The 14507-nt window shown below is 35.5% G+C and overlaps 1 protein-coding gene across 5 annotated transcripts; it reads right to left on the bottom strand.

Moving 5' to 3' along the window:
• Window positions 1-1754: 1754 nt before the first annotated feature.
• On the bottom strand, window positions 1755-14354 carry metro (membrane palmitoylated protein 7-like protein metro). Of its 5 annotated transcripts, none has more exons than XM_076134651.1 (12): window positions 14041-14354; window positions 13814-13918; window positions 12503-12774; window positions 12166-12297; window positions 11756-11785; window positions 11002-11169; window positions 10720-10916; window positions 10526-10641; window positions 10055-10231; window positions 9789-9959; window positions 9336-9508; window positions 1755-8751 (listed from the first exon to the last, which is right to left on the bottom strand). In XM_076134651.1, exons 2-12 carry the CDS (start codon window positions 13854-13856, stop codon window positions 8575-8577), a joined length of 1656 nt encoding a protein of 551 aa, XP_075990766.1. In that variant the 5' UTR covers window positions 13857-13918; window positions 14041-14354; the 3' UTR covers window positions 1755-8574. The 5 variants fall into 5 exon arrangements, with proteins under 5 accessions (XP_075990766.1, XP_075990763.1, XP_075990767.1 ...); XM_076134648.1 differs by having other exon boundaries at window positions 10055-10372; XM_076134652.1 differs by lacking the exon at window positions 11756-11785.
• Between the last annotated feature and the right edge of the window lie 153 nt (window positions 14355-14507).

Consider the following 14507-nt stretch of genomic DNA (forward strand, 5'->3'; position numbering starts at 1 on the left):
ACTTTGTTCATAGCACTATTCTGTGGATTGTTTCGATGAATAAGTACCTACCTCTGAGGCGTAGGATAACTAAAAGATACCTACGTAGAACGTATTGATGAACTAAAGCAAACAAATGGTTACTTAAAAAGGGAATTAATAAGGTAAGTAAGTATTTACTACACACTTAATTGTTCATGCCATAAGACGTCACCATTCGCCAGTTCAAGCTTTTTTGTTCGGCTATCAAGATGTACCTATCAGAGTATTTTCGGACTAGACTTAAGACTAAACATTTCTATTCTGACAATTAATGGGTAATTAAAAGATTTAGAAAGGATAAAATCGTAACCATATATTGTCCGTCATAAGATAATCATGTGTACTGTGGTTCATCAACAGCGTTGTCGAAGACGGGTGCTAGACAGGGCGCACGGGCGCACGGCCGGCGTTGTTCCTCTCGCTCGCCGTGCGCGCAGCGGCCCGCCACGCACACGCGGTGCCGCTCGATGGTGCCACCACCGCACGTCACAGAACAATCTCCCCACTTGCTCCAACGACTCCACACCTTGCGATCCTTAGCCAAGCAGTCCTCACCAAGCTCCTCTTCAATTTAATAAAATAATTCAATATTAACAGTGAAAACATGCGTGCGATGTTCTTTAAATTAGGCTTTAAAATAGTCTACGTCATCTTGTTATATTGTTGTACCTGACTAGTTTTTGTACTTAATTGATGTGTTTTTCCTATACAAATCTTGTGAGTGATCACCCGATGGTGAAAACTGAGTGAACCTATTGACGACTTGTCTTATTAGGTAGTATTACTTTAGCATGCCTATAAACTTGATGCTTCGTGCGTAGCATTTACTTTTAAATCATACCTGATAAGGTACTCCGAGGTGGAGGAAGGGTGTAAAGTCCATATAATCAGCATCATAAAACAGGGGACGAGCCCATTGCGATGCGCCGGGCACGTTACCCAAGCTACTTTTGATATTAGACTACTATAAATAATTAAAACAAAGCCTGTAAGCACTTTGTTCGAACCAGGAATCGAACCCGAGACCTTTTGATCAACAGTTTTAGGATAACTTGCTTGTCCAAAGGATTTTTAAAACATCGTTTGGCCGTGGAAACAAACTCAGGGCAGCGTCGCTTAGGATTACCAAAATATAATAGTTTTTTTACTATGTATTTACCTAGATCCGCACTAGGCTTCTCTTTATTCTCATTCTGAATAGTCGGTGCATCAGTAGTAATGTCAACGTCCTTCATGTCAACGGGCGCCACACCGTTTCTCTGCTGCTCCTTCCGCACTAGATCGATCAGTTCCACTGGACTTAATAGCAACTTGTCTTCCTTCTTTTTACTCCTACATGGTGCACTTATAACAAATATCGTGACTAATATAAATTTAAACATAGATGCAAGTTATTCCTTGAAAGAACTTAGATTATAAACAAACTGAATCAGGCGAGGCGATCAGACTTATTTTGACAGTCTGTCAAAAACGAATACACTGTGATTCTTTCAGCTAACGTTCTAAAGAGTACTTACCAGATTTATTATCCAAAAATAACACCTCAACTAGGTATTATTTTGTCTACATTTTGATACTTGCATTCATTACTATTTATAGGATTTTCCAGTCCAAAGTAAAACAGTTTCTCAGTTACACGTAGTTACAACTAACGTTCCATCGTTAGGTTCACTCGGGGCAAGTAGGGCAATGACACAAGAGCATTACAAATAAATAAAACAAATCATTTTTTATTATCGTTTATTTAAGATAATCTTTGGTTACACCTTATACATGATCTTTACAACAGATAATGGATATTAAAACGGTTTTAAAGGTAAACTGATTCTTAAGTAAGTACACATACCGGATTACAAAAAGTAAAAAAACTAGGGCATGTCCGTACAAGGACGCAACCAGACGTTACTTTCTAACCGGAGGGTATAATTAATTATCTAATGATGACTGTGTAAACGTACAAACTAAGTAGCATGTATCATCTGGTGATATATTTCAGCACACTGTCACAACAATATCGACGTGATTATAACATAGGTTCTGTGAACACATACATATAAAGCGTATTCATTTATATTTTCATAAAAATATTAGGTGACGTAACCTAACCCTCTGCAATCATAAACATTCAGCATTTTATATAATGTGTATATTATTTGATGCAGTGTTATTGGAAAGCTTGTTTTATAATTTAATCAATATCATCACTGATTGAATTCTTACGATACATTTTCTCTCATAAGCATCTCGCCATCTCTCATTATAGTCGGATACCTTTAACTGTATGCATTTGAAAGGGCTGCTAAAAGTGAATTCGCGTGAAAACTTAACACTAGTTTTCATAACTTTAACAATGACAGCTGGTAAAGCAAGCCTGCTATGGACAACTCATCGACGAGCGACGTCTTGTATTGCTGTACCAGTTATGGCTATAAAATTGAGTTCTTAGCTATCGGCTAAAGAAATTCATTTCAGTATACAGCCCTCCAACTTTGATATCAGTGGCGCAGCCTAACGACCGATTCCATGAACATTTTTGATTTAGTTTCAAACCTGCTACCATCTCCTTAGGATTTCATTATCGCCTGAGTTCTGTCTAGCTACGCACTAAGACTCAGGAGAAATAACAAAGTCAAGCCTAATATATTATTATGCCTTTCTGGTTACTCTACATAGTTATATTCCAATCAGTTGTTTACCAATTGCATTGACAAGTGTCAGGGAACCCAGTGAAACGCTAGCCATAATGATAACACGTACAGCATGATAAGTAAAATTATAATAAACAAGTTTGCAATAACACCGCTACATTATCAATGAATATATTATTAATTATTATGCGACGAATATCAATGGAACACAATATTATTGTATTTGTTATCGGTTATTACCGTACGCTCATAATGCTTGATACATCTAAATTACTGTTACTATTATGTACGTTTGTGTTGCTCATATATTATACTTTCTATGACTAGCATGCGCTCATGTTTACTCAATGCGTGTTAGTGTGTAGCACATTAAAATTAACTCTGTGTATTTCATTATTTCAAAGATCTGAGTATAGGTTCATAGTGTTATCATAATATTTCATAAGACAAGTAATTAAACACCGATTCGTAGATGTGTGAGAACTGTTTTCTTTTGCTTTAAAAGTGTGAAATTGAGTATTTTGATATGCGATTTTCTGTTAAATAAATAAGACCACTTGAAGGCTGGCACATAATCTTTTGATTTTTGCAAAAAAGAACTCCGAAGTACCTAATTTTAATAATTTTTATAAATACATTTGTGGAAATTTCACAGCCAACGTGGTATATAGGTGGCCCTCTATAATTACATTGGTAGAGTGAGGGAGATACACGCAAAAGTACTGAAGGTACCTATCAACTATCCACCTAATGATAACGACGATTTAAACGATTTCTATAACTCTCAAAAATTAGAATGTAGGTTTTTTTTTCAGAAATACACATATAGTGAACAATGAATATACCTAGAGACCAAAACAGCAGCAATTTCGTATATTTTACTGAAGTTAAATTACATGCATTAGGCCCAGATTTGATTTGTAAGTAGTATGACTATGAATAAATATAATAATCGATAATACTGTCAAAATTAATAAAGGTTGTGGTATTATTTAAGAACTATGTAAGCGAAACCTAGTTAGTAGTTAGTCATCAGATTATTTAGGCGACGTGTAAGCTTGGTTACAAACGCGTTGAACCCACGTGAGTGAGTGTGACTGAGACCGAGTCAGCGTAAGCTACAAGTCTTCGGCACATCACAAACCACCTTATTATTTTTATTTGTTATATTACTCCCGATCTGTTATTATTACGCCATGTTGCACTTGTACATTTTGTATGCTTTAAAAGCACGAAGAATAAACTAATTGTACATACATATATTTTTGAATTTAAGTCTACATTTAACCGTAATATATTTATTTACATTACATAGGGCACGATCCCATTGTGTATATTCAGACTTTTGAGTAACGTCTTCCATGTGGGTATTATTATCTATAATTTTAATTTATAATTATCGAACAACATTTTAATAGAATCCCACAAGTTTGTTTTTGAAATGATCGAAGTTGTTATATAACTATAAATAAGAGTCTAGATGTGGACCCTTTCATAGTGACAAAATGTACGACCGGTGAATGTGTGTATACTGTTTACACAACAATTTAATTTGTGATGGGATGTGGTGTCACTGTTCATTATTATAGTCATATTCGCGTATCGGAGCCCTTACCCGTAATCTTCATAACAGAGAAAGTTGATAAGTGATAGGCGTAAGTAAGATATTTTACATTAGCTATACAATAATATTTTTTATACGAGTAAAGTAGTTAAAGAGGCAAATCCTAGATATATTTAATAGGTATAATGTGCGAGAGAACACCTTAACGTAAGTAATAATATCTAGTGCAGCGAAACCTGGCGCGTGTTACAGCCAATATTCTAATTGTCTTATGCTAGAATTATATTAAAAATATAGACGACATCGACATGTGACTGAAGCTCAGTCTTTCGAACGGTTACTATGTTGCTATCGTATATATGTTACACGTACTTTATATATCGGGTACATAGCACATAAGCACTAAGCAGCATGTTAAGCTGCACCGACGAGTCTATCGTAGCGGTACTGAAAACTATTTTCCACAGAAGCACTAATCAGTTTTACTTTCTATTTACTGTGGTATGCAATATAAATAATTCTAGACAATGTTTTTCGATAGTCAATCAAAATACGCTCCCGATCCGTTCCGTTCACAAAGATCTGAGTTTTAACTATAATACATATTATTTGGTTTGTAAGGCATGTTAACAGAGACTCATTATTTCTATGTGTTGAGGCACTACATTCCATTTGTTCAGTGTTTTGTATATAGCCAGGTTTCGCTGCACAGGCAGTACAATAGCAGTTGTATAGTGTTAACACCACACGCAATATGTTGTTTCGTTCAATAAACAATATGTAAAATATTCGCCGGAGCAGTATCATAGCGACTAGATATTTTCACGACACAGTTACACTAATATATTTATATACTATTTACTACTCAGGTCACAGTGGTAATGGTATTCAACTAGCCTTGTATTATAAAATTAACTATATTCTTCTACATTTAAATAAATATATTTTCTAAAATTCACAAATTAATTAAAATCACATATTCACTAAACCATAATCAACTATTAAAATTAATGTAATGTTTTATGTTATTGTTTGATTGTCTTGTTTGCTTAATAAGGCAGTTACCATACTAAAGTACGTATATCGTGGTATATGAATAACTCAGTTATCTCACCAGTGTATGCAAAATATGGCTTTGGTTCAATAATCCGAGCCGGAGCATCACGTTGTATGCAGCACGGAGCCGGTACAACAGCTGGCGCTCAGTGCGGCGGCTAACTTAACTATTGACAGTAACATTTACATATTATCCATTGACATTTGTTGTAATACTGTACTGTACCTACTAATGTATCGTTTTACTATTGTCTCGGATTTACTGTTTATAGGCTTCATTGCATCTCGTTCGTGTGCTCTTATTTGTCTCGGGATAACTTATGTCTAAGTACATATTATAATATAAAACTATATTCTTCAACAACATATGTAACTAATTCTGTTTCGATACACACAAAGACCAAAAACTACGTTTATTGCTTTTCTGCTAGGACTTATACGGACAAAATTATATTATTACCTTATTATTAAGATACACCCATTTAGAATTTATTATAATGAAATTTATTTAGAATTCCGTTCTAATAGTCTAGTGTCTAGCGGAACCCTAGTGCTGTCACTCGGCCGTTCTTCAATCAACATTACACACGAGTATGTGGCGTATGAGCGTGTTGATGGTGGGTAGTGTGGGTACCACGAGGTCCACGAGTGCACATCAACGAGTTCATATTCAACGTATCTGACGAACAACTGTGAGGCGATGCGGTCAGCGGTCTACTGTGTCATACCAACATTATATTAACCTCCATCAAACGTTTCAACTATATATTACACAATATACATAAACAATATGAATCAAGAGTCAAACAGATTGAAAGTCCTTATACAACATGTTAAGTTAAGAAAGTAAGATATCGATAGAACTTGGCTTTGGAACCAAAGGACCGCGCACTTGCAATTTCAATAGTTAAACTATCTACGTGATAGAAAGCGAAACTATTTTAACCTAATTTGCATTTGAAACAAGTGAAATACAATCCCATTGTTAATTCCTATCATAATAGCCAGTTAATTATGGTCACTGCGCAGTCATTTTGGTACTACGGACCTCCCGGATCTGTTTATCTTTACGATATTCATTTAATACAAAATATATATGCAACTAAGTAAAGTATGCATTTGGCCATGTAGAAACGAAACTTTTTAATGGTACGATGGATCCTCAAGTGACAAGTATAAATTGTTAGTGCTCTAGCAATTACGTGACATTTTAGAACATTTGCAAACATAAGCCGAGGACCATTCTCACGATATCCATTCTTTAGAATTGTTTAGATAAAAATAAATTACGACCATGTAAGGGACATAGCGCACAAGATACTAATGGTTCTTATAAGTATGCATGTTCAATCGCGATTTGAAGTTACGTTCAATCGACGTATAAAACAAATCGTTAAATAGCAACTGCATATAGCATAAAAATAGTCTAGATTTACTTGCATAATGAAGCTTTCTAGAGCGGTTTCAAGCTTTTATAGAACTTCTAAGCAACCAATTGCAGGTGATATAGATATCATGTGCGCTATTTCACTCACACAATTCGCGATTGTACATCATATTGCCTTTTCATCACCCTCCTCAAGTATTAAGAGCCGCGTCAACTTAAAATCTACTTAATTAATAATTCGGGATAGCTATGTGAGTATTACAATTAAATATAATTATTTATTAACATGTAGATCTAAACTACTTCGACTATTTAGAATGTGAAATGGCAGCGAAGGAAGTGAAATCATTATTTAGTATATTAACACAGCCGTAATAATAGTGTAATATAAAGAGTCTCATAGTAATATTCGGTCCACTTAGTTCCGCGCACACGACTTCTAACGTAAAGAAAATATTGTGAGTACCTCATTCCGTTGACTCGCGTCGAGGCGACTTGTAACAAATGAAATTTCTCCGACGAGAAGCCGTGCCGTCGATACTAAATGGATTAAATAGATAGTCCATTTCATCGATAACTCGAAACAATGTTATTTATTATTACGTAAGCTTAGCACAAGAGTCAGCTCAATAGTGAAGTATGAGACGAGTCACCATCGATTTTGTGATTATCATGTGCACTGGGTCGAGTTTGTACGACTAACGTCACGTTAAGTGTATAGTCTCAAGGCTACGAAGCCGGCGCCTCCATCCACGCGAGTACGATACGCTTACAATAATATAATCAAATAATAACGACGCAAGACAAACATTACTTATTATAATAAATATCTGTTACGAAAGTGGACTAAACCCTTTCTTGTTTGTACTTTGTTTCAGTTTTTAGAATATAGATGTAATCCTAATTATTATGTGGCGTTGTTTCACCTTATTCAAACGCGACGCATCTCTTATTTCCTTCCGACATCGTTTTCTCTCACAAAATATTAAGTACAACTTATGCTCGGATTTTGTACGGTATCATAAAACACTAATGCATCCATCTCGCCAGTTTAGAATATTAAAAAACTTTTTAGTTCCACTTTCGTAAAGTCATAAGTTACATACGCGGAAGGAAGGATAATACAAGTACGCTTGGAATTAGATCAGATATAAATGGAATATATTGTCTATTTGGAATGGAGCGCTATTCAAAGAGATTGTCGTAATTATTATAGTATTTGTATAATCTAGATAATGAGCAAAAACACGCTGGAATTTAAAAACACTTATGACTTATTTAACATGATAAATAATAATATTTTTGACTAGAAATTTGATGAAATACTTTCCGACCTAAGAGCAAAGATCTAGAGATCAGGGATGACTAGAATTAATTTCGGACGATATACAATAAATATATCAAAATAATTATTCATAAACACCATTTTACATCACGCAGAAGCCATTTTTCTATCAAGAAACACCGTTATTCTCACACTGCAAGTTTCAGACACAATATCTTGACATACATTGCTGGATCATTTCGTCTAACAAACTCACTATAACAAATATACATTGATCTATTTCGCGAAGCCCTGTGTGTACTATTATTCTAAAGAAGAAAATATACTGAGCTCATCTCCAGGAACCACACATGATCGACATTCTCAGTAATAAAACAAACGCACAATATAACGTTATTTACACGATTGGCCTAGATTGTACTACTCTCCTACACTCCGTTAAATTTAAATACTCTTTAGTTAAATCTAGTCACAGATTGGTGCACGAATCCAACAACAAACAATCGCATAAGACGTGTATAGGACTAAGGGGTCGGGCGCTTGTCTCTGACGGGTCGGTGGGGGAGGGGAGTGGGGGTTGATGGGGGGTTTTTCAGTACAATGACCTTACAGTTTACTGGACCCAGGAGGCCGGCACCCACAGCGGCTCGGACTGCACCCTCCAGGCTGCCTTCAGGAGCTGCGTGAGAGCGCTGGCGAGATCATCGTTGATTATCTCCTCGTCGAACATGTACCCGTACAAGAAGTTGATGCGGTTGGACGATCGCATTATGTCTGAGAATTCTTCTTCCTGTAAATGTTTATAACACAGCCGTTTTAGATCAACAGAGGTTTGCTATTCTTAATAACATTAAGATAATAATATTAATAATTGATCCTTGGTTTTCACATATGTCTACTACAAGCAGGCCACTCTTGTTTCAGTTGGATAAAGGATTTAAATTTTTACATATTAACCTTAACCAGCATCAAAATACGTTGCGTAATTTTAAAGATCTAAGCATCTGGAATAGACAGCGGAAAGCAATACTATGTAGTGATAATAAATCCAATAGCCTGATTAAGATTTTGAAAGAGAGCAGTATTGAAAAAGATTATTGTATCATCGAGACGACGAATTGTCTGTCCGTCACATCGATTGACCTATTTTACGCTCATAGTAGAAAGCAAATATATTTTATTGAATTCTTCATTTATTGTTGCTATGACAGCTCGTCTTTTAACCCAAGCAATTGCAAACATTAAATAAGCAACTAATAGAAATGTATATTTTGTCACTTTCAGTCACATTGAAACTGTATATGAGTGAAAGAGACAAAACACTGTACACTAATTAGAGCTAATACAACGTTAATTAGTAAGAGTGTAACTAACCGAGAATGCCCTGGAGCTTTCCTTATCGAAGGTGGAGCGTGCATTAGCAGCGGTCCTTGTTTCTATAAGTCGTTCGTGTGTGGGCGGTCTTATGAACACGATGTACGGCCTCAGGCGGGGAGTGCGCAGCATCTTCAGAGCCTGCCAGTGCGGGCTTATCACACACACGCGACCTACAACCAACACACAATCAAAAACTACTATGGGATTAATACACTCGCGTACTGCCGAACTATCTTATAGGTACTAATAACCACGATATACTTACTTTCAATTTAGAGTGATTTGTTTAAAATTATGAAAGAATAGCTTTGCGTAGGTTTGAATAGTACAAATAAAGCCAAATTATGGTGTTACGAAAGGTGTAGAAAAGATGCCAACATCATTCCATTATCATTTGTGAAGAATTCGATTTTAATTAATTTGCAGGTATAAGTAATGCAGTGTTCTGACCTGAGTTAATAATAGTTTCCACACTCTCAGCCGTGGTCCCATACAAGTTACCCTTATATTCTCCATGTTCAATAAATTTCCCCTCGGATATATCTTGCTCCATTTTCTCGCGACTCACAAACATATAATCTTTACCGTTTTGTTCGCTAGATTTCTGTGGCCTGGATGTAACTGAAATTGACGTTCACACAGAGTAAATACGATGACCAGTCGATTAAATGCAATGCATAATTTACATGTAGTAGTTTATAGTTGAGTATACTTACATGGTATGGGTGTAACATATTTCTCGGGGTCGGTGGCGATGAGTCGTCGACGCAACTCATTCCGGCCGACCCCGGGCGCACCTACCAACACGATGGGCCTCACCAGCCCCGGCCGAGGGTACAACCGAGCCACCTCTTCGTACGTCGGAATCATTTCACGATCAAAATCATCATTTTCTGTAATATCATATATAATTTTTTTCACTTTGGGTGTCGACTTGCAGGGGAGGAGGGCCGTGGCGGTCGGTGTCGGTGAGCAGGGTGTTTTCGGAGCGCACTCCGAGCTGGCGGCGGTGGGGCTGCAAAGAGCCGGCTTGCCTGCGCCGAACACATGCAATGGGAAAATGGTAATGGTGTGATATGCCGACGAAACAACACAACATGCTATGATATATACGAGTTCATTTAACACACAACATATATGAAACAAATAATGATATTATTCCATCGCAGTGCCATAAAAATACCAACCGTCCATAGTTTGTGGATCCGATTGTCTCTCGTGAATGATGCGTCCTTCTTGCAACGCTCTCGATGGTATTAACCCAGCCCTCATAACTCTATCGCCTTCTCTTCTAGCTTGCCACCTGATAATAGAATTACGAAACATTAAAGTACGTGCACGCATCTACTACATCAACTACGTTTCGATAAATAAAACTCGCCAGTATGCATCGTCCTGTGACACTATGTGCAGAACGTCGCCTTTCTTAAAATCGAGACCAGCTTCTTTACAAGGTATGTATGGATCCTCAGAGGAGTTATAGTTGAACAAGGCTCGCACTCTCACTTTGCTCTCTCGTGATCCTCCTTTGCCGAAAGAAGGTACCAATTTGAAAGTAATAGTGCCCTCTGAACTTTGCTGCAATCAAACAAGCCGGCAATAAATCGGATGTGTCGTTAATTGTGGAGATGTGCACGTAACGTGTAGGAGAATAGATTCGTACCAGTATAGCGAGCACGTCGGCCGGCGTCTTGTTTTCCACGCTAATACCATTGACCTCGATAACTTCGTCTCCGGCGTGGATCAGTCCTGATCTATCGGCGGCCCCGCCGTGCATCACTCGAGCTATTACTATTTTTCCGGTCTCTTCGTCTGTTTTTATCGTTGCGCCCTATTTGGTAATATTGATCTTTCAATACTTTGCTTTCAAAGTAAACATACATTACTCACTATTTTCACGACAGACATAGGGTCTTCCAATATGTGTGAAACCAACAAAACAATAGAAAACACTGTACCTATCAAGAAAACATATCGAAGTAAAGAATAAGAACGAATTCAAAAGTTTTGAAAATTCAATTTTAAATAATCTTTATTAAGATGTGTCGTACTAGATTATAATTGAAAGAAATTATAAACAATACACTATGCAAAAACAGAATATGGATCAGGTTGACAATAAAATAATAAGCAAGATGTATTGTGTGGGGTAGTAGTGTAGTAAACAAAACATTTGAGTATGGTGTACAACTGGACGACACAATACAAGTTGCATCGGCATCTAGAGATAGCAGCTAATCATTCTCGAACTTGTAGACACAACGCCAATGAAGAATAACAAATACAGAAGAACATCGACAAGACAAATTAAAAAATAGGTGAATGCGTATACGTAACACTATGTGGAAAGGATTCAACATAATTTGAAGCATTCAAATAAGTAGCATAATTATTGAACATAATATTACAATACTTACCACTATTGGCTCTGCACTCTGTGCTCCACCCTTTTAATGAAAAAATACCTTCAATATACCCTAAATGACGGCTCATGTTTCAATCACATGGTAACAAAAACTAATTAAATATAAATAAACATAATTATTATATAATACATAAATAATGCTATACCTTTTTATAACTGTTACAAATATATTAAATATCAGATATCGTTGGGTTTAATTATAATAATTTTGAAATAGTAGCAAACACTTTCACCTATATTGTATCTATAATCTAAAGTATTACTAACTTGGTACTGCTCAATCACATTGTACAAAATATTATTTAGCTGCTATTTCTAAATGAATTTACTGATATATTTGTACAAAATCATAGTTGATTACCATAATTCCAATATACTATTTATTTGTTAGTTAAATCTTACCAGAGGTTCATCACTTTTAACTAGTTGCACAATTTTGACAGTTTCCTCTTCATCGTCAAGTTCAGGTGGAACATCTGGCAGATGTGGGTAATAATCTTTTTGTGCCACAGCATCATGTGTACAGAGTATTGCCTACACAACATACACATTACTTAGTACAATCATTACATGAAAATATTATTCAACAATATATAGGCCCAAATTTATTTTGAAGCAAAAAGACATCTGCCATTGTAAAGGAGTAGACTACAAAAGAGCTATTTTGACTCTTGTAGAAGCAGCCCCAGACCCAATACATATTTTTAAAAGAAAAAAAAAGCAACACTTAACAACTCACTTGAAAATGTGGCTTTTGCAATAATCCTAAAAGCTCTTCATAATCTTTAGACGCTGATACAACTTCACCGAATAGCTCAAACACCTCAAGAGTCACTTGCATAGCATTAGATAATAGAGGATAGAACTTGTCATCTTTGCCTTTAGCAACAATCTTATTGTGCACTTGGACAAGAGCATGTAGTTGTTTAGATTGCAGCAGTTCACTTAGAAAGGCAACATCCTCTCCTCCCGGCTGAACCTCCTTCAGTGATGCAAGGAGACGGGTGAGAGCTACAACATAACCACCTAAATGTAGTAAAATGCTTATATATTAGTTATAATTTGTTTGCATAGCAGAAACACATCAGACAAGTCCCCCTGTGGCAATAGCTAACAAACTGTGCATTCCCATGGGTAATGTAATTACATTGACCTACACACTCTAATAGACAGCTCCCTACAGTGACAGTCAGGTTATTGATCTTCTGATGAAACAAACTCTAGTACAATCAACTAGGAAAACTGTAGCATAACTTGCTATACTCACCCATCTTATATTTGATCAGATCAATTAAATCATGTTACCAATGTTTTATTTTTCTATTTGGTATGTTATGTTAGTTAAAATTGTATTCAATTTAAACTGTTTCAATGTTTTCCAACAATCTGTATATTTTCGTAAAATAATAGTAGTTCTTAGATAAAAAGGAATATTGAGAAAACAAATGGTTTAAGTTAGACTCAACATTGATCTATCATTTTCCAGATTGAATATAATTGTGGCAAAGTTTCTGAAATATTTATAGACATTTAAACATAAAAATGGAAATGGATTGTTTATAAAAACACTACATCTTTTTAGTAAGAGCATAAGTTTTAACTACTATTGGTTGGATGTGGCTCAATTTGCATATATTATGGTAATAGATACCATGGTCACAGTAAACCACAACAAACTGTTCATTAAATCTTCACAACTAGGCAACTATTGTACACTAAACACCGGTCCAATACTTAATTGATTTAATTAATATACAGCCCAGCTCTAAATTATTTAGGACAATGCATTATACAACTGCATGTTTTCTTTTTAATTGTAGTCAAAATAGCTACCTATTCTATAGTAGGAACATCAAAGAACTAGTAATATTGTAAAGGATCTCTCTTTATTAGTTGGTAACATGAAGTTAAAAACAATAAACAATAATATGTGGATGAAACTAATATTGATTTGATTTCGTAGATCATTTATATAGCCACAAGAATAACATAAACATTTTTTTCAGGCATATGACATAATGGGGACGTACTTAATTATTAAATTACGTACCTGGGTCCCAGTGCTCAGGTGTGGGGTCCATATTCACATACATTTAACGAGTGCGACAAAACAGTGCTCCTTGCTTCAATAACATTCAGCTTTGCTTTTCTGTAACTATGACAGATAAAATAAAATGAAGAAAATTTGTTAGGTTTGAAACCAAGGTACATTTTACTGGCGAAATCGTAACACTGCAGTATCAATTTATGCTTATGTATAACCGCGCCCCTACATACCTTTAACTTTAATTATAATGTCAAAATTCAATTTTCAATTGTTTCGTTATTCTAAATCAACTTCACCAACTTTTTATATTATATGCATTGACTCAATTTATTGGAGTTAAGTCCATGCTGCTATTGATAGCACTATGAAAACTATTTCTGTAATACATAACAGCGGAAAACACAACGTTTCTATAAAATATATTATATTATAAATCTGATATATCAAGCACTTTACAAAAATAGTAATGATTTTCCCTATTATACTGTTAGAATAAGTTTATTGCGATAGTATGATCGAAAAATTTCTGAAATATCTACACACGACGAACAGGCCAAAGCAAACTGAAAATAAATTACGTTCGACTTGCACAGATGGCGCTAACTGATAGCTAAATGTCAAATGAAAATCAATAGGTACAAAAACCTGTGCGTTCGTAAATTAGCACTTTTTAATATCTTGTTACAGTTTTTTGTTC

Source organism: Anticarsia gemmatalis, chromosome Z, assembly GCF_050436995.1.
Source record: "Anticarsia gemmatalis isolate Benzon Research Colony breed Stoneville strain chromosome Z, ilAntGemm2 primary, whole genome shotgun sequence".
NCBI lineage: Eukaryota > Metazoa > Arthropoda > Insecta > Lepidoptera > Erebidae > Anticarsia > Anticarsia gemmatalis.

Bases quoted from the DNA above. Each gene is read 5' to 3' on its own strand.
- metro (XM_076134648.1), bottom strand. From the start codon at position 13,856: ATGTATGTGAATATGGACCCCACACCTGAGCACTGGGACCCAG. The intron at 11,786-12,165 runs GTAAGATTTAAC...TTTCATTAAAAG, and splicing joins TTAAAAGTGATGAACCTCTG to GGTGGAGCACAGAGTGCAGA. The intron at 10,373-10,525 runs GTTGGTATTTTT...TGTTCGGCGCAG, and splicing joins GGATCCACAAACTATGGACG to GCAAGCCGGCTCTTTGCAGC.